The sequence below is a fragment of the Hibiscus syriacus genome, unplaced genomic scaffold, assembly GCF_006381635.1.
Source record: "Hibiscus syriacus cultivar Baekdansim isolate YM2019G1 unplaced genomic scaffold, ASM638163v2 tig00000340_pilon, whole genome shotgun sequence".
NCBI lineage: Eukaryota > Viridiplantae > Streptophyta > Magnoliopsida > Malvales > Malvaceae > Hibiscus > Hibiscus syriacus.
The window spans coordinates 6,534,526-6,560,372 of NW_024061783.1; the positions used below are offsets into that span (position 1 = coordinate 6,534,526).

The 25,847-nt window shown below is 36.1% G+C and overlaps 2 protein-coding genes and 1 long non-coding RNA gene across 3 annotated transcripts; 2 read left to right on the top strand and 1 right to left on the bottom strand.

Annotated features, from left to right (window-relative positions):
* The first annotated feature begins 2,046 nt into the window (after positions 1–2,046).
* LOC120203756 (lysM domain receptor-like kinase 3) lies at positions 2,047–7,874 on the top strand. The gene is made up of 11 exons (XM_039203941.1): positions 2,047–3,164; positions 3,921–3,998; positions 4,470–4,769; positions 5,044–5,189; positions 5,276–5,365; positions 5,473–5,578; positions 6,290–6,441; positions 6,525–6,622; positions 6,875–7,022; positions 7,339–7,446; positions 7,614–7,874. Exons 1-11 carry the CDS (start codon positions 2,552–2,554, stop codon positions 7,776–7,778), a joined length of 2,004 nt encoding a protein of 667 aa, XP_039059872.1. The 5' UTR covers positions 2,047–2,551; the 3' UTR covers positions 7,779–7,874.
* Positions 7,875–8,176: 302 nt separating this feature from the next.
* Positions 8,177–13,204, bottom strand: LOC120203745 (protein PAF1 homolog). The gene is made up of 12 exons (XM_039203933.1): positions 12,028–13,204; positions 11,305–11,373; positions 11,008–11,115; positions 10,737–10,917; positions 10,572–10,648; positions 10,344–10,463; positions 10,069–10,174; positions 9,251–9,337; positions 9,060–9,128; positions 8,904–8,975; positions 8,667–8,810; positions 8,177–8,430 (listed from the first exon to the last, which is right to left on the bottom strand). The coding sequence occupies exons 1-12, from the start codon at positions 12,912–12,914 to the stop codon at positions 8,287–8,289; spliced, it is 2,064 nt and encodes a 687-aa protein (XP_039059864.1). The 5' UTR covers positions 12,915–13,204; the 3' UTR covers positions 8,177–8,286.
* On the top strand, positions 8,298–21,319 carry LOC120203766. The gene is made up of 3 exons (XR_005523897.1): positions 8,298–8,509; positions 20,111–20,119; positions 21,309–21,319. It is a non-coding gene; the product is annotated as an uncharacterized LOC120203766 (long non-coding RNA).
* Positions 21,320–25,847: the final 4,528 nt, after the last annotated feature.

A 25,847-nucleotide genomic window follows, 5' to 3' on the forward strand; every position in this document is an offset into this window, starting at 1 on the left:
GAATTTTATTTCCCAATTTACCCTTCCTATTTTTCATCCTTTTAGGTCATTACAACAACAACAAAATCTTATTCTCATATACAAATGAATAAGGGTAGGTAAGGTAGTAGGCTGCCCCAACGCCAGGTTGAAAGCAGCTTCCGTGGAAGACCTCCGGCAGTCAGAAAATTAAAAATAAAGATAGAATGCAATGCATGTATAGTTAAATAAATAAATACATAGTTGAACAGTATTAATAATACAGTCTTCAATATATGCGTCTGTAAATAGAAAGTAATCCCTACAAATAAATCTCTGCATAAGAATCTTTGTAATAATGTGGTTTTTAATGTGGTTTTTAAAAATATATGTTTTTTATGAAAAGGAAATCCGAGATTTATAAGGAAAACAACATTTTATTTTATCACTAATACTATTTAATAGATTCAAAGTTAACTTAATATTTAAAATTAAATAATTAGTGGATTATTTATTTACTTATCACATTCAACATTTTTTTTATTTTATTAAAATAATATAATTATCTATCATAATTAAAATTAAATGCAAATGAAATGAATTTTTTAATATTTTATAATTTTATTAAACATACCCTTAAGGGGCGTTTGGTTCGCAAAAAAATCATTACCAAAAGAAATAATCTTTTTCAGAATTACATTGACATGTTTGATTCACAGAAAATGTCATTATCTTATAATAACTTATTACCAATAGTAATAGTTTTTTTGTTAAAATGGTGAGAATATCATTACCTCTAAATTGTTAGGTATTATTAGGGATGGTAAAAAAACCTGAACCCGACGGGGAAAACCGAAAACCGAATTAAACGGGTCGGGTTCGAGGATGATAAACGGGGACGGGGACGGGGACGGAGAAAACCTATTTATTTTAAACGGGGACGGGGACGGGGACGAGGACGAGTTTGGTAATCCCCGCCCCGATTACCCGCCCCGATACCCGAACCGATAAATATTAAAAATAATTATTTATATATATATAATATTAATAAATTTAATTTAAATAAAAAATATATATTTAATTTAAATATATATATATACCCGGCCCGATTCCCAGCCCAATACCGACCCAATACCCGACCCAATACCTGGCCCAATACCCGTTTAAATAATCGTTTGTGCTAAACGGGGATACCCGTTTCCCCGCGGTTTTCCCCGATTACCCGACGGGGATCCCCGTTTAAATCCCCGCGGTTTTTTAAACGGGGACTGGTACCGATTTTTTAAACGGGAACGGGGACGGGGGGACCAATACCCGGCCCAAACCCGACCCGTTGCTATCCCTAGGTATTATACAATTCTCATCACTTTAAAAAAGAATATTTCTGAAATAATGAATTTTTTTTCATATGTATCATTTTCAATTCTATTATTCGTGGTTTACTAAATCTTAAACATAATAATAACATACAAAAAAATTTGATTTAGTAAAATATTAATAAATTTGAATAGTTAAAATATTTTATATTTAATAAAATTTATAAATTTATGATTTAATTATAAATATAAAATTATTAAATCATTTATATGTTTAAAATTTTTATGTCCCATCATATCAATTTATTAAATAAAAATTATTTTAATTTTTTATATATTTTTATACACAATATGAAGTTATTGTAAATTTATTTATTTTAAATAATTTTTATATATTTTTATTATAATTTAAATTGATATATTTATATATGATAATTTTTAAAATTTAAATATTATTTTCATATATATTTTTAAAAATGATAATTTATTTTATCAAAATCATTTTTTACATTAATATTAAATTTCAAATTAAATAATTTAAAAATATTTTTCACCATAATTAATGATAAATTAGCTTATGGTGAATATATATTTTTTGGAATAAAATAATAATAGAATGGTGAATATTCATAGAAAGAGAAGTGGATGCCGCCTTCTCTATCCTTGCAAATCCCTTTCTTTTTTACAGTGAAGGACTGACAGTTACCATAGCAGTATAGCACAATAGGAGGGGGGGGGGGACGCATGCTTTGTTTAGTGTCACCTCAACCCTTCCTACTTGTGTCCTTCCTTCAAGCCACCTTAAAAGCTTGGAAACCCCCACTTTCTCTTCTTCCTTGCCTCATATTTCTCTTCAAGTTTCTTCTTTCTTTGCAAAAATCTTACTCTCTTATTCCCTCAAATCTTCCATATTTTTTGAAATTACCATCAATCTAAATCTACCATTTCGTCCAACCCTTTCAAGGATAAAAGATAGTAAAAGCAATTTTTCTTTAACTAGACTTAGCTCTAGTTTCTTCACTGACCCTTGATTTCCCTTTGTCTGAGTTTCTCTTCTTTTGTTTTTTTAAGCTTTAAATTCACACTTCTTGCTCTCCCTTTAAAGCAAGAACTAAACTTTTCCCATATGTTTGGCCTTGTTTTTCTTCATGAAGTCTTAAATTTTCTTGTCTTGTAACTTGTTTGGACATAGTTGTTTGATCAAAATCCCCCCCTTTTTTTTACTCTTTACACTTCATTTTAGCACAAAGTTTCAATTTTTGTGGGGAACGAGAAAAATGGATCCTATGGTTTCACAGTTTTTAGTTGTTCTAACATTTATCTCTCTTGTTCTTTTTCAAACCATCCAAGCTTTGGGTTATTTTGCAACAATACCTATGAATTGTACGGATACATCAAGATTATGCACATCTTTCTTGGCTTTTAAGCCACAGGAGAACCAAACTATGGCGGTGATCCAGAGCATGTTCGATGTGCTACCACAAGACATAACAGCTGAAGGAGAGGGCACCCATGGTTACATATTCATCAAGAAGAACTGTTCTTGCTTGACAAGCCCCAGGAATTATGCAACAAACACAACCTTTACCGTGAGATCAAATCAAGGGTATGTTTATGACATGGTTTTAGAGGCTTATGATGGCCTTGCAATGGTTCCAAATGTTAGCAGGCCAGCAAGGATTGGAGCTGTGGTGTCTTTGAGGCTGTTTTGTGGGTGTTCAAGTGGGCTGTGGAACTACTTGATGAGTTATGTGATGAAAGATGAGGACAGTGTGCAATCTTTAGCTAGTAGATTTGGAGTTAGTATGGATAGTATTGAGCAAGTTAATGGGATTCAAAATCCAGATAATATCACTGTCGGTGCTTTGTACTATATTCCATTGAATTCAGGTTTGCCCCCAAAACCATCTCTTTCTTTGTGGGGTTTTTAGATTTAGGGATTTGCATGAAGGATGCTATTTGTTTGGAGATATGCATTTTCAATTGCTTTTTTAAGAGATGGATGTTTATGATTTTGATGATATTTTTAGTTTCTGAAAATTCTGTAAGTTATTAGAATACGGGGTTTAATTCAGTTAGTAAAATAAGATCTTTTGTCCATTGTTTATGATAGTCTAAAGCTAGGTATGCTAAAGATCTAAATCTTGCTATCAGTTCTGCTTTGGATTTTGTGATTGAAAGTTTAGCATTGGGGATAAGGTTTTGTCGTTCGACTAATTGGGAGTATGTCGAAAATGAAGTTTGGGATACTGATAAGATAATTTGATACTAATTGGTGAATTCAGTTCACTTTTAGAGCCTGGAACCTACTTTGTTTCTATTAGAAGTCATCATGTGAACTTTGAGGGAAGGTGCTAATGTCACGTTTATATATACAAACAAAATTGGACTAATGAAATCAGTAATATGGTCATACATAATCTAATCGTGTATTTATGACTAGAATTAATGAGTAACTTTGTTTTATCATCCATTTCCTTAAATTGTAAGGCTATTAGTTGGTGATTTTGCATTATGCCTTTTGTGTTGTTTGCAACTCAAGATGCATATCGCCATTCTCTTGTTAATTTTGTTGGATTCACATGCTGGTCAGTTCCTGTATTATAGCAGAAAGTCTTAGACCATAGCTTGTTATATATATTGCAGTTCCTGGTGAACCATATCATGTGGAGAATGACATTCCCCCTGCACCTGTTCCTGCACCATCAGCTGATGCACTTTCAGGTATGAATTGGTACATATAAGTGAAATAATTAAAACTATGATATCTTGGACTCGGGTGAGCGATATGTGTCCAACATGGATTTGCTCAACTTTTTTCTATGTTTCTTCATGTATTTAGATGATCCTCAGAGGCTCTTATACCCACCACACCTATGTCCGAGTCTGCATCTAAGTGATGTAAAAAAGTAGTTGAGAACCGTACATAAACACATGATTTTCTGTATACTGTATGTGAAAATAAAAACTGCAAGTTTTGCGTTACAAATTGTTGATTCGGGCTCTATTTAAACTTTAAAGTGTTAATGCTTCTCTTTTCTGTAAAAAGTTTGACAGTTCTGTTTTGGGGTTATAATGTTAAGTTTCTTTTGTTCAATTTCCTGAATTATGGCAATGTCTGGTAAACACTCCTCTGTGAGAGGAATAACAGTTTTTTTCTTGATTTTCTGTACTAAATTTTTAGTTTTTATGCAGAAGTTCAAGTAAGGCCTAAGGCTCATGTGCCATATGGATGGATCATTGGGGGTTTGGGTGTTGGCCTTGCCTTCATCATATTAAGCATAGTAGTTTGTGTTTCCTTGAGATCCTTGAACTTTTTTGGTGAAACTCAAGGAGATCATGCAAAAGATCGTGATGTCAAGAGTTCTCACAAGTTTCACATTCTTCGGAAGACAAGTTTCTGTTGTGGTTCAGGAAGATACATTGGCGGCAAGTCTGAGAATAGGAACCAAACCAACAGTGAACCTAGTAACCACCAGATTACTATCCCGAAAGGTTATTACGCTGTGATTTCTTAGTTACTGTCAGTTCTATTTGTTGCTATCTGAAATCCCGACAAGGAACTGTATATAATACTAAAATAAGTAGACTAATTAATCAAAACAATGATAGCAAAATTTATAACCTAGACATAACATCCAATCTTATATTTTACTCGATTTGGTTCATAACTTTAGAGTTGTTTTTTTATGACAACTCTCCTTGCCGCCTTGACAAATCCGAAACTCTGGAAGTCTAACTTTGTTTTTTTTTTTGTCTTCTCTGTCAGCTCTAGGAACTGATGTACTTGATGTTGAAAAGCCTGTGGTTTTCACTTATGAAGAGATTCTTTTTTCGACTGATGGGTTCTCGGATTCTAATCTTCTTGGACATGGAACCTATGGTTCTGTGTATTTCGGTTTTCTACATGACCAGGTTTGTTCGATTCTATTTGGGATTTAGATTACATGACCTGAATAGATTAACATTCCATTAAGTTTTTGTTTATTTGGTTCTTTTAGGAAGTTGCTATCAAAAGAATGACAGCCACAAAGACAAAGGAATTTATGGCCGAGATGAAAGTCTTGTGCAAGGTTCATCATGCAAATCTGGTAATGATTTCTGTATGATAAACAGTTGTTTAAATTCCGAAATTATGACGCTTTCTTCCACTCATTCAAAGCCCATTGACTCCTGTTTCGGTTTAATTTTGTTGAAGGTAGAGTTGATTGGCTATGCTACAAGTGATAATGAGCTCTTCCTTGTTTATGAATATGCTCAAAAGGGTTCCCTTAGAAACCATTTACACGATCCCCAGAACAAAGGTAGGATTATAACAGTGCTTCTTCAGTTATAATTTATTTAATTTTTTAAGAATGAAGGATCATGACTTTACCAGGTTGAATGTTTTATCTCTGTAAATTTCAGCAATTATGTGCATTATGGTTATAAAACCGGACAGCTAGTAGTGTTAAAATAGATCGAATCTTATAAAGGTGCCAGATCATTCATAACCATAATGTGTTTATCATGCTGATAAAAAATGCCTATGACAAGTCTCCATAGTGAGGGGAAGCTATTTTCATTAGCCCGATGTCCCAGCCTGTGTCGAATAGGATGACTAGCATATATTTTGAGTCTTTCAGGGCCTACTGGCTCATTCACTCAGTTTTATCAGCACTTTCATGAGTAGGGTTACTAGGGTACGACCATACATCGTTGTTTTTCTTGATTGCTTGCTTACGGATGAGTCTAATTGAGTATCTTAAGCTAAATGCTAGATTTATGATGTTGAAGAACTATAAAAGTTTAGGTTCTTGATTGGCTAGACCAGAGGCCTAAATGCCTCTTGGGGCTCGCATATTAATAGGCACCGAGTTAGTAAGATTTTGGTGTTGTATAATAATTTTATGTAGCTTGTTCTTTTTTAAAATGTTTGCATGCAATTCTATGAGGTGCGTGCTCTGGATGTATTGTCTTTGTTGAGTTGCAAAATTCTTATTCTAATTACGCTGCAAATGTTTACTGGCTTGAAGGTCCTACACCACTTTCGTGGATAATGAGGGTTCAGATTGCACTCGATGCTGCTAGAGGTCTGGAGTACATCCATGAGCATACTAAAACTCATTATGTTCATCGAGATATCAAGTCGAGCAACATTCTGCTTGATGGTTCTTTCAGGGCGAAGGTTCTAATTATGTTGAAGTGTTGCTGTTTTTTTCCGATTTAAGTGTGCTTGAGAAATTTGACCAACTTCTGTTCTCGGATTAGATTTCAGATTTTGGATTGTCAAAGCTTGTTGGAAAAACAAATGATGAAGAAGCAACAGCAACAAAAGTTGTCGGTACATTTGGTTATTTGGCACCAGAGTAAGTAATGATATTGCTCCATGTTGATCTGCGTCTTCAGTTTTCTTGAAATACTCAGTGTTCAATACTTGTTTTGGACACATTGAGATAAAAGAGTACGGGGGTATGACCTTCAAGGGACCCTCCAAATATATGAAAAAAGATTGTCATATCCGGATTGAGTAATACGGATATTTTTAGTTGGCTACTGTCTCTCGCTAAATGTTCTTTTAAACTCTGAAGTCTGAACTGTTCCATTTTGTTTTCTTATAGATATTTGAGTGATGGACTTGCATCGTCGAAAAGCGACGTGTATGCATTTGGTGTTGTTCTGTTTGAGATTATATCCGGAAAGGAGGCCATCATACGTACTGAAGGCACCACGACAAAAAACACTGAAAGACGTTCATTGGCATCTATTGTGAGTTCCATTGTAGCACATTCTAACATACATCATTCCAAGACAAACAAAATCTTCTGTGAGAAACATCTTTCGGAAACTATCTTTTAATATAAAATTCAAAATTACTTTAGTTTTGCATGGTTCTGCAGCTGAAATTTTGGATCTCCCATGGATTAACTTGAGCGTCTAAAGTCGTGTGAAATTTAAAATGTTTGAGTTGGAAACCGATAAAAGAATCTAAAGAAATAACCTCTCTTTTTCTTTGTTTCCGAAGCATGTCATTTTAGATGTTCATCTTATCTTGTACTTGTGCTTGTATATTGCAATTTTGCAGGTGTTAACAGCTCTCCGGAGCACACCGGACTCAATGAGCATGTCGAACATGAAGGACTATATCGATCCGAATATGCTGGATCTTTATCCTCATGATTGTGTCTTCAAGGTAAATATCCGGTCTATCTATTTCGATTTGATGAAAGCATTATCAAATTTGTGGCCTAATGAGAATTCTCGATCTGGAGTTCATCATTGATATAATTTCCGTAGTGACATTCTGAAAGCTAGAAAATTCTCATATCAGTGTTCTGATCGGTATGATTTGGTTATTAGATGGCCATGCTGGCAAAGCAATGTGTGGACGAGGATCCTATTGTACGACCAGACATGAAACAAGTCGTGATTAACTTGTCACAGATCCTTTTGTCGTCGGTCGAGTGGGAAGCAACGCTTGCCGGGAACAGTCAAGTATTTAGTGGTTTGGTCCAAGGAAGATAGCTATAGACCAGAGGCAACCTTTAATTTTTCATACTGTGTGTTTAATGATATTCCGGGGGAGAAAAAAACAGTAATATGTCTGCATTCCTTTATTTCTTGTTAGATATGATGCTATTAGATTCTTTGAATACTTTGTTTATGTAAACATGCCATTAACAAGAATTTTGTGTTCTTGTTTGCATTTCAATTTTTATGATTGGTTTTAATATAAAATAAAAGACAAAATTGTACGACTGAAAAGGATATTGAATTGAACATTAAAATACTCAATTCGACAACACTCGAATTTCGTTTGCTTGATAATGAAGATTATGTAGGAAAAATAGTATGTTTAAGATTAGTTCTTTTAAGGAAGCAGATAAAGAACATCCCATGTCTCCACTGATGATCCAAAAAACAAATATATATGTTAGGAATACAATGGGCCAATCTTTGATTTATTTGGTTTGACTTACACAAATAACTCATCAAAAATGTTCTAAATAGCTTCCACCGTTCATTTTATGAATCACTCAGAAAAGTCATCTTCACCTCCACTGTACTGATCGATGTCTTGATGTCGTGAAAGCTTCCGAGGTCTTCCAAGCCCATCTTCGGCATCCAACCTTCCTAGCTTCAAGCTTGAAATACCATCCCTCATGTTGGAATAAACCTGTGCATACCAGGAGAAAAAAGATGAATAATATATGAGAATTAGTTTTCACTAGTGGTGCAAACTCCTCTATTTTCATGTCCAACACCCATATAAGCAAAAGCATATTTGGACATAAGTACAGGAGGATATGATACTCCAATGACCTTCCAAATATATGAAAAAACTTTAAAAGTTTGAACATGCCCGTCTCCAACATTACAACTGAATCTGGGTAACAAAATTTATGATCATACCTCTGGCTCTTTCAGTTCTATTGCAGCAACTGTTGATCTCCTCCTTGCAGTAATTCTAGAAGGTATTGGAAAATGTTCAATCTCATCGCCAGATCTTCCTTCTCTGGCCCTTTTTTTTCTTAAATTAAGCTTTGTCGGAAGAGGCTGCAACATGAGAGAGTGTTACCATCATGTACTAATCAAACAATTTCCACCAAAACATATTGAAAAAGATGTAAATTTGGCTCAAATGTATACCACATAGCGAGCTTCTCCCTCATCGAATGAAACAAGGAATGTTGTTGGGTCATTTGCATCATCACCCCGTACCTGTAAAAGGATCAGAAAGAAATCTTAAGCATTTAGAGTTAGCTCCAGCTTGTGCTGTCACAATATGAAAATCAGGTTACATACATCCCAATGGTATTCGCGAACCCAAGAATATGACATATCTTCGTCCTCATCATACATGTCCTTTGATAGCTGGCATCATTAAAGTGAAAATTGAATCAAAATTCACTTAGAATCAACATATTGAAAGTTAGGTACAACAAAAACTGCAGTGCTGATGGATATATAATATATTGAATCCAAGGAATATCTACCTCACCAACGGAAGGCACCATGTATGCCAAAAATTTCTCGGGATTTGCCAGATCTGAGCTTGGTGCCACATAACTTTTCATAATGGCCTGAGTTGCAAAATACAGACACAGACCAAAAATAAAAATCGAGACCCATACCAGATGAAATAAATATATGCATCAGTACCCATTATATCCCTCTGGCCATGGGTAAATTTATACAAATTTTTTCTTTTAATTTGCCAACAATACCATAAAATTAAAGTAATTGCCTAAAATAACATAGCATAGTTGACTATGATCATCTATTGACTAAAAGCCACAGCAACACTATCTACTATTTGTGGAAGACTCATTGATAATATCAGTGCCTAGACACGCATGCCAATTAATATCGGGAAATAAAACAGCACTAAGCATGAAAGATGCACTTAAAAATAACAGATCCCAAAGAAATCGTCGAGCCAGAAAAACACATTCCACAAACATTCTATGCACATATCACATTCTATGCACTAAGCACTTCATTTTGATCACGTTTGCTACAACTAAACTTGCAGATCAGAGGATACTACTGACCAAAAAAGCCAAGATATCAATAAATTATGGTAATGCAATTTTTTATACATTTGCGTCATTTCATTTTGTTTTTGTTGGAAAGAGGAGGAAGGGTAGGTTGTACAAGCCTTGAACCCCGACCTTTGGTGCCAATTTACAACAATCTTGCTACTACAACTGTGGCTCCATTGGAAACTATAGTAATTTATGTTGCAAGTTAATCTCAAGATATTAACTAATTTTATAAGCGCATTACAAAATCTAGAAAGTTCTTAACTCACCCTTGATTCATGCTCATCACGAACAGAGCCATGCAACTTGCTGAAGATTTCTGAGTCAGCTGTAGGAGCACCATCAAATGCCACCATAACGAACTGATCATCATACCTGTTACAATTACATCAAAGACATCATATATAGGTATGCTGTAACACAGCACAATGACTAATGATTGAAATCTCTAAGTTTTATAATCTAATCAACCATGTTTTCTAAACGTATAAGAGACTAAAAGGGAAAGTAAAAACAAAGCAGACAGCCCTAACTAATTCCTTACCTATCAAAATCAGGTAAGAGAGGCATAACTTCAACGGGCTCTAAGTTTTTATTGGTTGCATGAACAGGACGTAACTTGGATGCCTCGAATGATGCCTCAATTTCTTTTATTTGTCTTTCCCTGATAAAATTGTCAACATCTTTAGTGGAAGTACACTTTTTTTTGTGTGTGGCAGATCTGCTTCAAATAAGAATTTATCTTTAGGAAGGGAGGTTGAATAAAACAAACCTATTGTTAAGGTTCTCCAAAAGATTGCGGCCTCCCTTAAGTTCTCGAAGTTCTTTAGCTTGCTTTTCAGTCAAGGACTGCAATCGCCAATGTATTTAGTTTTCACACAGCTTCCAAAAATCATCACAGAAAACACAAAATATGAACACAGTAGTTAGCAATTACCTGTTTAGTTGATTCCACACTAAGTGATGAAATGTACTGTGTTTTAACAAGCCAAGAAACACCTTTGTCAGTGGGTCTTTCTTTTCGTCTTATGCCATCTTTCTTAACAGGGGTTAAAGTTACATCATCATGCAAGAGTTCCTCATCTTCTGGGGCAAGAGGTGGCCTAATACTAGGAGGACTAGTTAAACAAAGATAAATAGATAATCAAAACCAAAGCACCAAAAAGCAAAGGTATATGAAAAAGTTTTAAGTGACTACAGTATGATACTTGTATACACTGAGGTCAAGCAAATCAAGTGGTATCCCAAGATCTGGCTCAACAAAAAGCTTGGGCTTGTACATTTTCTCCAGAGAAGTGATAGTGTACTTTGTAAACCTGTAAGAAAGATGTATAATATTTTTTCTCCACAGAGAACAACTAGCAAGAGATATAACTTCACTAATAACAAAATCAAAAGAAACAGGGTAAATACATTCAATCAGAGGGCCAAAAAAATATTGGATCCTGGAGTTCTAAAAATAGAAAATACAGCATCTTTCTTTGAAGCAAAAGGCCAGTTCTTACCTATCTTTATCATTCTTCACGGCCATAAGTTTAGGCTGTGCACTTGGATCAGGAAGTTCGTTTCGGAATCTATACAATATAAATGGTTGTCAATATCGGAAGTAAATAGTATAAATATTCTTCAGAGTTAAATAGTCAAACAAGTAACAAAAAGGAACACTTTCCAACATGAAAAAGAATGTCATATGGGAAAATAAGAAGGAAATTGCATGCAGAAAATAATGATCAAGTACAGTGCTCAGCCAAAAAGTATTATCATACATAGACATGCAAGGAGAGGTGAAAAAACATATTTGAGCAAAAAAATAATTTAAATGCCATTGTTCACTAAACTACTTTAGATACAATATGTATAGATTCTACAACACGAAGGGGAAAGTATTGATATTCTTCAAGTTAACTATTGTCCATCAGCCTACTTAAGCCAATGCAAATATCAGAGCCCTGTCAAACACTAATTATTCTATCGAATTCCATCATAAGTCAACCAGGGATATTTTCATGCCAGCATAAATATTGAAAGCTGGACAAAAGATGCCATCAATAAACTTAAACTAGATAAAACTCATTATGGCAAGATAATAAACGTGAAATTTAAAAAGCTTAATAGTATATTTGATATCATAATCATGAAATTTATAAGTTTAATTTCTAATTCAATGTAGCCTAAGAACAAAACAAAATAGTAAACAAGGAGGAAAAAAAATAATGCCATATACTAACTTCAACTTGCATAAGAACGTAGTTGGCTTCTTTAATCTATTCTCAATCCTCTCACCGCTCAAAAACGGTGTAGCTCTCCTATCTCCCATCCGTGAGCCTATCATCGAACAATGCCCTTTGGCGGAAGATATCATTTGGGCCTTCTGGGACTCCTTCACCTGCTGTCTATGTTTCTCCTCTTGCCTTTGCTTCTCAAACTCCCTCTTCTTCCCCAACCTTCTTTCTTCCTCCGTCTCCACCCTTCGTGCAGGTGCATTTGGCTTCTTTGAAGGAGGCAAAGTTGGCTTGTGCTCTCTACTTCCAATCCCGTTATCAGAATGACCATGTTCACGCCTACCAGAACCCGAATAATCCCTATTCCCCCCTTTACTGCGCTCACTTAACCTCTTGTCCCCAGCACTCTCCTTGGGAGGAGGCTGTAGTGGAGGAGAACTTGGAGGAGGTAGTGGAGGAGAACTTGGAGGAGGTGGTGGAGGGATTGAAGAACCTGGAGAACTTGGGGGAGGTGGCGGAGGAGGTGGCTGCATTGCTGGATTGCTATACTGTGAAGAGTACTGTGAAGGTGGATAATACATCGGTGGCTGTGAGTTGAAGGTATTTTGAGGCAAAGAAGGGGGTGGGGGAGGTGGATAGGAAGAATCTGGAGGTGGAGGAGGCGGAGGGGGATATGTATACTGCTTCTGTGGAGGCGGAGGTGGTGGCAGTGGCTGCTGCTGTTGTGGTGGCGGTCTTGAAGGAGGGTAATGGTAATTCGATTTCAGATTCATTTGACTGTAATTTTGATCATAATGTTGTTGGGGTGGAAGAGGGTTTTGATTTGGTGCTGGCGCTGGTGGTGGTGGTGGATGAGGAAAGGATTGTGGAGGAAATGGCCTATAAGAGGCCATTGTTTTTCTTTTATATTATATATATTCCCTTGATTACAATATCAAACTCAGAGACAAATCAATAAGAAACCCGAAGAAAAGGACAGTAATAGATGAAAGAAGAGATTTTGAATTATGGGTTCTCTGAGTTTTCTTGCAGTAATTGATCCAAATTGGAAAACCTTTGAATTGGGTAGCCACACGAATTTGAAATTTCCTATTTGTTTCAAGAAAAAAAAAACTACAGGAATAAATTCCCAAACCTTGAAATCCTAAATTCCTAATTTTCAAAATTCAGATGAAGTAGCTAAACCTAGCAAAATCAACCGCCAAAATTTTCAATTGAACCAAGTCGAAAAGAAAGCGTTAAAGGAGCTAAAGAGAGAAGAGATTTGAACTCCGATCTCCATAAACCCTAAGAAAGAGATAAAGGGCGAAAAGGAATCTGACCTGTAAATACTTGGACGTAAAAACACAGCTTCAACCAAATATATTAATAAGAAAAAATAACCAATTAAAAATCCCAACTAATTCACGTATATTTATTTACAGCTTTAAGAGAACACGGAAAAGTATGAGTTGAGACGGGGAAAAGCTTGCCGGAACAATGAGGGAAGAAGAGTATGCTCTTTAATTTCGGTACCTGGATTTGGCACCTTGGTTTTTTCTATTTAACTCAATGGGTAGGCATGTAACTGATAGTGAATTGTTTGATAGTTTTTTCTATTTATTAAATGAATGAATATAAATAAAATTTTGTGTTCGTTTAATTAAATGAACCAATATGGATATAGAACTCATTCGTTTATTTATATTCGTGAGCTTTCAGTCATTCGTTATGCAGTCATTCATTTTCGTCTGGAGTTTTTATAATACATAGTGTTGAAAACATTTTTTTTTCCGAAAATATATATAATATATAGTCTTAAAACTATATATAATATATAGCTTTAAAAACATTTTTGAAAACATATATATAATATAAAGTTTTGAAAACATTTTTAAAAATATATAATATATAGTTTTAAAAACATTTTTCGAAAATATATATGATATATAGTTTTAAAACATTTTTGAAAATATATATAATATATAGTTTAGAAAACATGTTGGAAAATATATGTAATATATAGTTTTGAAAATATTTTTCGAAAATATATAATACATAGTTTTAAAACGTTTTTGAAAATATATATAATATATAGTTTAGAAAACATGTTGAAAAATATATATAATATATGGGTTTTGAAAATGTTTTTTTCGAAATATATATAATATTATTTTTAAAATATATTATAGTATACTTATTTTTTTTAGGTCCAATAAAATCCAATAGAGGTCTAGTAGCAAACCCGGTTAGGTGGGCCTCACCAAGCCCAAAATCCAAACTAGGGTTTTATACTTAGTGAGGGCGTCGCATGGGGGAGCGCGTGGGAACCACGTGCTGACAAGAGAACCAAACAACAATAAGGCCGAGATTTTCGGCACCGGAATTCGAAAAATCACAACACCCCAGGATTGAACCATCCCCAAAATCCTCGACCAGCGATGAATCATAACAATATGGGATGAAACCGATACATTTAACCCTGAGTAAATCGGAAAACAAGGGTAAACAACCCCCGAAATGAACGAATTGACCCTAGAAAACCACTCTGAGCCTGGCTATAAAAGCCCTTCCAAGTCGAACAAGCAAGATACGACGGAAACAACGAAAAACAACGAAGCATACAAAGCAAACAAGGAAAGCAAAGTAAAGCATTCGAAAAAAATCACAAAATATATTCGGCGTCGGAATCGAACGGAAGGAAGCACGGTGAGGAAACCTAAAGGTCGTCGGAAAAGCGAAGACTCTAGCCGAAAAGGTAAAAAAATCGAACATTTCTTTGTAGATCTACGCCGATTTGGTGCTTTGTTGAATAATCGGGCTACAGAATGATGTTTAGGAGGTTGAGAGGAGTATTTTAGGGAGGTTTGGTTTTTTCGACCGCCGCTCCACCGTAGGACGATCGACCATAGGCCGGTTGGGAGTGTGAAGAGAGGGGAGAGAGGGGAGAGATTTTTTAATGTGAGAAATGAATGATATTTTTGGGTTTTATGGGCTATTTATAGGGAGGGCCTTTGTGTAATTAGCAAAATTTTAAATTATTTTCGCAATCCACTCTAACTTTGATGTGTAATTCATTTTGGTCACCTATTTCAATTTTGCCTTTGAATTTTTAATTAATTCAATTTAATCCTTTATTATATTTCGCGGTTTAACCCCATAACTTTTGTTTTTTCTCTTGTAGCTCATTTTTAATATTAATTTAGTCCGTAAATTTCAATTTATTTTAATTTGTTCCTTTTTATTTGTTTGTTTTTTTAACTTTTTTAATTTCTTTTTTTTCAAAAAGTACTTTTTTCCCTTTAGCATTTGTCTTATATTTTTTTCTTTCTTTACTTTTTTTCTTTTTATTATTTGTTCTTTTTTAATATTTTAATTTTTTTTTCTTTCCTTGATTTCTTAATTTAACACTTTTTGTTCTTCTCCTTCATTTCCTTAATGTTTTATTTCACAATCTAACATTTTTTTAATTTCTTTTAGAAGTAATTTCAATAGATCAAAGGTAAGTAATTCGAGTCGAATCTTTTAAATTTTAATTATCGCAATTAAGACAACTGAGAAATTAAAATGGTACCGAAAGGACAGTTCAAGGGTGCTAATCATTCCTTGATTGTAACCGACTCTCGAATCTAACATATTTATGGTAAAATGTATATCAGGTAAGATGGTAAAATTACGGGTTCTGATCAACCAAATTTTAAAAAAAATAAATTATAGGTGGCAGCTCTAACGTGTTTTATTTAAGTCGAAGCCCAATTCCGGGCCCATCTGAAAGACAATTACGACAGCTTGACGACTCTGCTGGGGACAGGTAAGTGAGTCAGGCTAAAGTTAATTTTCGATTGTCTTTTTAAGTGAAAATTACAAGTTTAAATTTTAATTTATTTATTCGATTCTTATTATTTATCTTTGATTATTTTTCAAATAAATAGTTGTACTGACGTTTTTAGTGATTTCAGCTTTTTAAATTTTCATCTCAGGCTCTATACCCGAGCTCTAAACTCTTTTATAAGAGTAGGTGAAAGCAACGCCTTTGTGGGAATTTATTCTCCGTATAGGCCTAGCAAGTAACATTCGGGATTCATATACTTTATGTCTTCGTGTGAATTTATTCTCCGTATAGACATAAGGGAATGTGTCATCTCGAGTTTAATTTAGCCCACATAAGTTTGTAATGGGCTTAGGACTGAGGGTCTGGTAAGCCCAAGGGGGCACCAGCAAGGAGAACTCGGGTACCCTTCTTTAGAACCTAAACCGAGAGACTACAGGGGATTAGAGCCCACCCCGAAACTCCATTTCAAAACCTAGGATGTTTGAATTATTTCCTGTTTTACTTTCTATTCAAGGCATGTGAACTAGAAAATATACGGTTAGGATTTGCTCAAAAATTAGCATGCGGGGTAGAAAGCATGTATGAGTAAGAATTAAAGCATGCTGGTTAGATATCATGCGGGGTAGAAATATTTTTTTTTATTTTTAGTATTATTTTGATTATTATTTTAATGACTTGTTTTTCTTTCATCTTTTGTTTTCTTTTAACTTATCATTTGCATGATAAAAAAGAGGTGTTGAGCCAAAAAGAGTATTTGTTAAAGACATAAGCATAATGATGTTCAAGAATTGTGAGGCATCTAGGACAGCTGGAAAGGTGACCAGAAATAAAAATTCTATCACTGGTATAGTGATATCGCACTTTTACTCTATGTCAAGATAGACGAGCCCCTAATTCAAGCCCTAGTACAATTCTGGAATCCAGGGTACAATTGTTTCACGTTTAACCAATAAGACATGGTACCCACCATTGAAGAATATACTACTTTGTTGCATTATGAAGGAACCAGAATGGATCGGGTCTACACCAAGTTCATCAAGAATCAGCCTTTCAAGAATGGGTTAGTAAAGGTCGTAGGGGTAGATGAAAAGTGGGTAATTGATCGGACTCAGCACAAGGGTTAAGGAGAAGGAATTGCTTGAACCCACATCAAGCAATTAATGAAAAATCATCCTGATGAATGGAAGATGATTGATCTCTTCGCCTTGGGTATCTACGACTTAGTTATTTTCCCAAACACTTTGGGATATATCGAGGCAGTTGTGGTAGAGCTATTCGAACAACTTTCAAAGCGAGTGAACTCGGCACCTACAATATTAGCTGAAACATTCCGTTCACTCAATCATTATAGAAAGACTGGCGGAGAAAGATTTATAGGATGCATACAGTTTATTCAGGTATGGATCCATAGTTACTTCTGGAAGGCTGACGTTATCTTTTACCGTCGATTCAACACCACTTACTCTCTTTTGGGAGAGTTCCTCACACTAAAATGGTAGGAAGGCATCCCAAAAGAGGAATGGTTGGAAGTTTTCACGCATCTTCAGGATAAAGAAATTGTTTGGAGAGCTCATTGGTTGACCCATAGTGACATCCTTTATCGGTATGGAGACTAAAAAACCATAATGTTGCTTGGATTATGGGGAGGAGTTGGATATTCTCTACTTTTGGCACTTCGACTGTATGGGGCACGCCAGTTTATCCCAATTACACATGGGATATTTGGATCAGAATTCGCATACCATTAGGATAACTACAAGAAAAAGGGTTAAAGATGTAGCTGAGTCATGAAAGAAGATGTTCCTTATGGATGTCGTAGCTGCTAAAGACATGTTTACTCTAGATTATTTGGAGGGAATGAAGTGAGAAAGAATGACATTGTTCCTGTACCGGAGCATGAAGAAACTTGGACCATGGAAGAGCATTTTAAACTAGTTCCCTCCGAACTAGAGATATCGAAGAAAGAGTTCGAAGCTGAAAAAGAGGAATTGAAATAAAAGATAAGGGAACTCGAGGCTGAAAAATTCCAGTGGAAGTTAGATGCTGATACTCAGAAAGATCGGGCAGACAAATTAGAAAAAGAACAAAAGAAAGTCTGCTTTGAATTAGAAGATTTGAGAAAGCAGTATCAAGAACAAGTTCAGAACAATTCCAGCCTGAAGATGTCTTCTGAATATTGGAAAAGTGAAGTCAGTAACCTGAAAAGGAAATTCGAAGGAAAAAATGAAAAAAAGGTCCCTGAAAGAACAACTAAAGACTTCCCAAAGACATTTGTTAGATAACCAACACCAGAACAAGCGCATAAAGACCAAGGAAGCTGATCTAGACAAGTCCCTTTAAAGACAACAAGAACAAGATGAAAAAATCATAGCTAAGTTAGAGTCCATGGTAGATGGATTCAAGAAACAAGAGAGTGAGCTTCAGATAGTTCCCTTTGATGGAGGATTTCAATGGCATTTTCGTTGGGAACAGGCTCAACAAAGGGTGAAAGCCAGAGATGCAGTTATTCGAGACTTCTTGCAACAAGTACAAAAAGTAGCTCGTCACTTGTACAGTTTAGTGAGAGAAGCCGGAGTGGTTCGATAGGGTATTCAACTAGTGACAGATGAAGGCATAAGACTGGTCAACCTGTTAGAAGCCATTTGGGTTCTAGAGGACTTAGTCAGAATGTATCTTTAAGATATTTTTGTCTCTTAAGAAATAACACTTTTGTCCCAATAAAGATTATTTATAATAAAAGACGTATTTTTGGATCAATACCTCGAACATTTCATGCATCATGCGTTTATACATATTTGCATTTGTTTTTTTCTTCATTTCTTTATATTCACATTAACTAACAGAAAATGTCTCATCAAAAAAATGAACAAATACTGGACATACCACCTTAAGCATTGGACACACCTCATCCACATAACACCTGTTACAAAAAGAAGAAGATGGAAACAAAGATAGCCCAACTCGAGGAGAACATGTTAAGGTTGTAAAAGGAACTAGAAGGAGAAAATAAGTCAAAATAATCCAAACACTCTAGAGTCAATCATCAAAAGCCAAGAGTCTTTGGTTGACCAAATTGTTGCAAAATTATCTGGCCTGAATCAAGCAAGTACACCTGGGGCAGAGACATCTAAAGAGGTAACTATGTTGCGTACCCCGCAAGTGGTTATTCACTTGGAATCTTACCAGGACTTCAAGGGGACTCATTCACTGCAAAAGTAAAAGCCTCGTTTGCTATAAAAGTACAGACTCTGTATCCAAACCTGAGAATAATCCAGGTGATTACCATATACCAGATTTTGATGAAGAGGACAAGGCAAAGAAATTGAAAGAGAAAATCAAACAATTGGAAGACCAAATGAAGGTGATTAAAGGGGACCATGACTACTATTGAGTCGATGCCGCGAAACTAAGTTTAATCCCAAATTTGTTTCTTCATCCGAAATTCAAATCCCCGGAGTTCAAGAAGTTCGATGGGAACAACTGCCCGTTAGCCCACATTACCATGTTCTATTGAAAGATGACAAGATATATAAGAAACGACCAACTCTTGATTCATTGATTCCAGGAGAGTATGTCTGGTCATCTATCCGGTGGTACAACTAGCTAAACCAATCTCATATCAAGACATGGAAGGATTTAGCCAAGTCATTCTTGGAACATTATAAACATGTCATTGATATGAGACCAGATCGAGTTATGCTGCAAAGCATGGAGAAGTAGCATAATGAAAGTTTTAGACAATATGAATAGAGATGAAGGGATTTAGCTGTGCAAGTTCATCCACCTTTGGATGAGAAGGAAACCCGAAAGCGCTTCGTACAAACACTGAAGGCTCCTTATTTCGGGCACTTAGTTGAAATCACATATGGAAATTTTTTTGACTTGGTTATGGCCGGAGAGATGATAGAAATGGCCATACAGCAAGGTAAGATCGAGGGAGGGAAGGTTAGGAAAAAACCTTCTATGAAAAAGAGGGATGGAGAGGTCAACAACATCAACACCTATAACAACAAAGGTGTTACGATCTCCATCCTAAAATCAATTATTGATGTACCATCAAGTACTTCTAGACAAGATTCAAGGGAACCCAGGAAGGAAAGAGAAAGGGAACATTTCGATCCTATTTCCATGACTTATAAAGAATTTTATCAGCAACTCTTTGACACTCATGTAGTATCACTATACCCGGTGGAACCTATGAAGCCTCCATACCCCAGGTGGTATGATGAGAACGCACATTGTGAATATGATGGTGGTGTTCTAGGACACATTATCGAGAACTGCCTCGTATTCAAGAGGATTGTGCAGAGAATGCGAAATAGGAAATGGATCCACTTCAACAACTTAGGGGACCGAAAGTTGTACAAAACCTTTGCCTAACAACCAAGAAGACGGGGCCAATACATTTATTGAGGAAATAAACATAAGAGTCAAAACAAGTGTTGCTGAAGTAACATCTCCCCTAGCCTGGGTATGGAGACAAATGGTGAAAGCAGGGTTTCTTATACCCTATTCTGATACATCAGAACATGAAGGTGGTAACAACTACTGTTACCACAATAAAGAAGGGTAAGATGTGCAAGATTTCTTGGAGTTTAAATCTTTGGTCCAACTCATGATGGATAGGAAGGAGTTGGAATTCTACAAAAAAAAGTCAAAGACACTCCAAAAGTTGATGTTTGTGCGACTGAAGAGTCAGCCGATAGAGGATTCGACAAGAGTCGTCCGTTATTGATCACCCCTAAGGTGCAACCAATAAAAAAGGCACCGGTAAAGGTAGTGGTCATAATACCTAGACATTTTCCCTACAAGTACAACAAATAAGTGCCTTGGAAGTACGGATGCCAAATAAGCCCTTTGAAGGAAGATGACAACGAAGTGGGGTATACTGTGGGGAAATACTACTCCCAAGAGGCTAAATCAGCCCAGAGACCACTTGAACTATTCAAAGGGGATGTGCTGGTAGTAAATGAGCCAATAAAGGAAGGAAAAGCTATAGAGTTCTAGAAGTTTTTAAAACACAGCGAGTATAATATCGTGGAACAATTACATAGCATGCTAACACGTGTTTCAATGTTAGCACTACTGCTAAGTTCATAAGCACATAGAAAGACGCTTCTGAAGGTCTTAAATCAGACATTTGTGCCAGAAGAAATACCAGTCAGTAAGATGGATATGATGGAAGAGGTCGAGCTAAGGCATTACACATCACCACTCATTGCAAGGGGCACGCCTTACCTAGTGTGTTAATCGACAATGGTTCTACCCTTAATTTGATGTATTTGGTTACTTTGAAAAGGCTACTGGTGGATACTTCCCACATGAGAGCATGCCAGAATATGGTCCGAGCATTTGACGGGACCAAGAGGAAAATAATCGGGAAGATTGAGATACATTTAACTGTTGAATCTGTTACTTACAACATTGAATTCTTGATGATGGACATTATGCCTTCCTACAACTACGTTTTGGGAAGGCGTTGGATCCATCAGGCTGGAGTAGTGCCATCTACACTGCACCAAAAAGTCAAGTTTGTCATTGACAGGGTTATTGTAATAATTAACACTGAAGAAGATATATTGGCAAGTGTGACCACTGATGCCCCTTATATAGAAATGAATGATGAAGCGGTAGAGTGTTCGTTCTGCTCTCCAGAGTTTGTGAATGTCACATTTGTGGCTGAAGGAGGAAAGATTTCCAAACCTAGACTCTCAGAATGCACTAAAATGGAGATCAAGCAGACTTTGGGAAGAGGTGCCAAGGTAGAAAGAGGATTTGGGAGTATTTTGCAAGGAAGAATCGACCCCATTCTTCCTATAACAAATTTAGACAAGTTCGGGCTTGGTTTTCAGCCCAATCAATAATAGAAGAGGAATGAAATTCAGAAGTTTCGGGAAAGAAGGTTAGCAAGATTGATTGAGAATAAATTTTAATGGGAACCAATGGTTTTCCCACCTCTGTATGTCATATTTAAATCTGGTGGCTATGTGTTTGAGACCACCTTACCAGATTTGGAAGTTGCTTTGAAAGATTGGAATATCAATGCATAATCACAGGGAATACTGAAAATACAAATAGATCAGGAATCTGCCCTTTGCCACCTTGGTCAATGCTTAGTAACTGGACGGTTGAAGAACTACCTGTGGTTTTCAAATTTCTTTCAGAGTAATACTCAAACTATCCCTATTTGCCTATACTCGGGGCAATAGGTGATCTTTTCTAAGGATGAATAAATGGTTTTTTTCATTCAATAAAAGATGTAATTTCTTTCGTGACAAACATTTCTTCTTACTTCATTTCATTTCCTTTTGAATTTCATTTTCTTTCATTATGTGTGGGATATTTACCTCTCGCATATATACATTTATTTTCTCCTTCCTCTTTCAGGTCCCAAGATATTAATGATGCGGGCTTTGATGATCCTGACCCGGAGGTGGATTTTGAATAGCTCAATTGTCTTGGGGAAATTGATGAATGTGACAATGAAGAAGAGTGCAACTTACCTTCTGAACTATTAAGGATGGTAGAAAGAGAAGACAAACAAATATTGTCACATGAAGAGAAAACTGAAGTCTTGAATCTGGGTACAAAAGAGGAAATGAAGGAGGTTAAAATTGGCACAACTCTTCCGGTTGAAGAAAGATAAAGCTTGATAGATTTACTTCAAGAATACAATGATGTGTTTGCATGGTCGTATCAGGACATGCCTGGACTAGATACAGATAAGGTAGTCTACAAGTTACCTATCAAGCCATAATGTAAATTTGTACAACAAAAGTTAAGGAGAATGAGACCTGAAATGCTCCTTAAAATAAAAGAAGAAGTTAAGAATCAATTCGATGCCGACTTTCCTTAGGTGGCAAAGAATCTGGAGTGGGTGGCTAACATTGTTCCAGTTCCGAACAAGAATGGGAAAGTGCACATGTGTGTCGACTACCGAGACCTTAACAAAGCAAGTCCTAAAGATAACTTTCCTTTGCCGTACATAGACACTTTGGTGGATAATATAGTCGGGAACACTTTTTTCTCATTCATGGATGGGTTCTCAGGATATAACCAGATTAAAATGCATCCTGATGACATGGAAAAGACAAATTTGTCACAATGTGGGGAACCTTCTGCTACAAGGTGATGCCCATCAGATTAAAGAATGTTGAGGCAACATTCCAAAGAGAAATGGTAACTTTATTTCATGATATGATGCATAAGGAGATTGAAGTTTATGTTGACGAAATGATTTCCAAAGTACAAACTGAAGATGAGCATGTCCAGAATTTGAGAAAACTTTTCCAGAGATTGAGAAAGTTTCAGCTGAGATTGAATCCCGACAAGTGACATTTGGAGTAACATCTAAAAAATTGCTAGGTTTCGTGGTTAGCCAGAAAGACATCGAGATTGATCCAGATAAAGTTAAATCCATCCAGAATTTACCTCCCCCACAAACATAAAAAAAGTTTGAGGTTTTCTGGGCAGGTTGAATTACATAGCGCGGTTCATATCTCAGCCGACAAGTGCGACCCAATTTTCTGCCTTATTCGAAAGAATAACTCTAGAACATGGGATGAGAATTGTCAGACTGTATTCGACAAAATAAAAGAGTATTTATATCGCACTCATATCTTGATGTCCCCAATCCCAGACAAACCACTATTCTTGTATTAGTTTATATTTGAGAATTCAATGGGATGCGTCCTGGGCCAACATGATAAATCTGGGAGAAAAGAGAGAGCCATTTACTACTTGAGCAAGAAGTTCACTGATTGTGAAGTTAGATATCCTCCTCATTGAAAAAGTTTGATATGCTTTAGTCTGGGCAACATGTAGACTCAGATAATACATGTTGTACCATACAACTTGGTTGATTTCCAAGTTAGATCCGCTAAAGTATTTGATGGGTGTGCCTGCACTCCCGGGAAGGTTAGCCCGATGGCAGATGTTGTTATCTGAATTTGACATTGAGTACGTGAGCCAAAAATCTATAAAGGGAAGTGCCATATCTAATTTTTTGGCAACTAGAACTACTAAAAATTACGAGCCATTCACTAGCAGATTGAATTTTGATTGCACCAATAACTTAGAAGAGTATGAGGCATGTGTTTTGGGGATTTGAGCTGCTATTGGACAAATTATAAAGACCATGCGGGTATATAGAGATTCAACCTTAGTGATCTATCAGCTCCGAGGAGAATGGGAGACGAAAAATGTAAAGCTGATGGAATACCGAAAGCTCATATTGGATCTACTTGAAGAGTTTGATGAAGTCACGTTCCATTACGTGCCTATAGAAAAGAATCAAATGGTTGATACTTCAATATTGCCGGGGAGCCTAACATGATGCCAATTGACATGCATTCATATGAGTACCTAGCTCATTGTTACCAAATTGAGGTAGTAAAGGACACTAAGCCCTGGTACCATGACATTCTGCAATACATAAAAAATGGAAGTTATCCAAAGGAAGCCATCAAAACTGATAAAAGATTTATTAGAAGGATGATGGTCGGATATGTTCTTGATGGGAAAGTGCTATTCAAGAAAAGCCATGATCAAATCATATGAGATGTGTAGATGAAGAATAGGCAAATATGATATTAGAAGAGGTACATGATGGAGTTTGCGGAACGCATGCGAATAGACATATGATGTCGTGGCACATTATGAGACGCGGGTACTTCTGGGCCACAATAGAAAGCGACTACATCAATTATGCTAGAAGATGTCATAAGTTCCAAATATATGGGGATAAAATAAATGTTCCGCCCCAACCTCTTCACGTGATGATGGTACCATGGCCTTTTTTTATGTGGGGCATGGATGTTATCGGAAAAATTTATCCAAAGGCTTCAAATGGTCATCCATTCATTCTTGTGGAAATTGATTATTTTACCAAGTGGGTTTAGGCTACATCGTATGCTAGTGTTACTCAGTCCACTATTTGCAAGTTCTTGAGAAAATAGATCATATGTCAGTATAGTTTACCTAAAAGAATCATTACTGATAATGCAACGAACCTGAACAATAAGATGATTGATGCTGCTTGTGAACAGTTCAACATAAAGCATCACAACTCTACTGCTTACAGACCGAAGATGAATGGAGTGGTAGAAGCAGCAAACAAGAATATCAAGAAAATAGTGAAGAAAACAACTTAGACATACAAGGATTCGCACGAGAAATTGCCTTTCACTTTGTTTGCTTACCAAACTTCGATACGAACTTCGACCGGGGCAACCCCATTTTCATTGACATATAGGATGGATGCAGTATTGCCCGTTAAGGTAGAGATCCCGTCACTCCGGGTTTTGTCAGAAGTCAAATGAGATAATGCAGAATGGATGAAATATCGATATGATCAATTGAACTTAATAGAAGAAAAGATATTGAAAGCCATTCATCATGGTCAGGTCTACCAAAAATGAATGATTTGAGTATACAATAGGAAAATGTGCCCAAGAGCATTCCAAGAAGGATATCTTGTACTAAAAAAGGTATGGCCTATCCAAAAGGACTACAGAGGAAAATGGATGTCAAATTGGGAAGGTCCTTATGTCGTAAAGAATGCTTTCTCCAAAGGAGCACTGATCCCGACTGAAATGGACGGGCCAGAACTACCTAATCCCGTTAATTCTGATGCAGTTAAGAAATACTTTGCTTAGGGTGAAAACCTGAAAGGGGCCTTAAGTTGAATTTGAAAAAAAATGTTTAGAGTAAAAACCTGAAAGGGTGCTCTAAATGGAAAAATAAAAAAAGAACAAAAATAAGGTGGTTGCAAGATGAAAACCCACAAAGGGCTTCTTGAAACCAAGGACGGATCCAAGTTGAAAACCCAAAAGAGCGGCTTAAATTGTGACCCAAGATTCGCACAAGGGAAAAGTCTCGAATCAAGCCAGTAATGCTTTAGGCATCCGAAACCTCTATAAACTTAACAATTTGAAAGAACCTTCCACTCTCCCGAGTTTTGTCACATCCTCGAAATCCCTTTGACAAAAGCTGCATTCAAAAGTCATCTAACGAT

What these genes read in the sequence shown, in the direction of transcription:
- LOC120203745 (XM_039203933.1), bottom strand. Translation starts at nt 12,914, where the DNA reads ATGGCCTCTTATAGGCCATTTCCTCCACAATCCTTTCCTCATCCACCA. An exon ending in GTGAAGAATGATAAAGATAG is followed by an intron (nt 11,116 to 11,304) that starts GTAAGAACTGGC and finishes TCTTTCTTACAG; the next exon opens with GTTTACAAAGTACACTATCA. An exon ending in GTGTGGAATCAACTAAACAG is followed by an intron (nt 10,649 to 10,736) that starts GTAATTGCTAAC and finishes TGGCGATTGCAG; the next exon opens with TCCTTGACTGAAAAGCAAGC.
- LOC120203756 (XM_039203941.1), top strand. Translation starts at nt 2,552, where the DNA reads ATGGATCCTATGGTTTCACAGTTTTTAGTTGTTCTAACATTTATCTCT. An exon ending in CTATATTCCATTGAATTCAG is followed by an intron (nt 3,165 to 3,920) that starts GTTTGCCCCCAA and finishes TATATATTGCAG; the next exon opens with TTCCTGGTGAACCATATCAT. An exon ending in ACACGATCCCCAGAACAAAG is followed by an intron (nt 5,579 to 6,289) that starts GTAGGATTATAA and finishes ACTGGCTTGAAG; the next exon opens with GTCCTACACCACTTTCGTGG.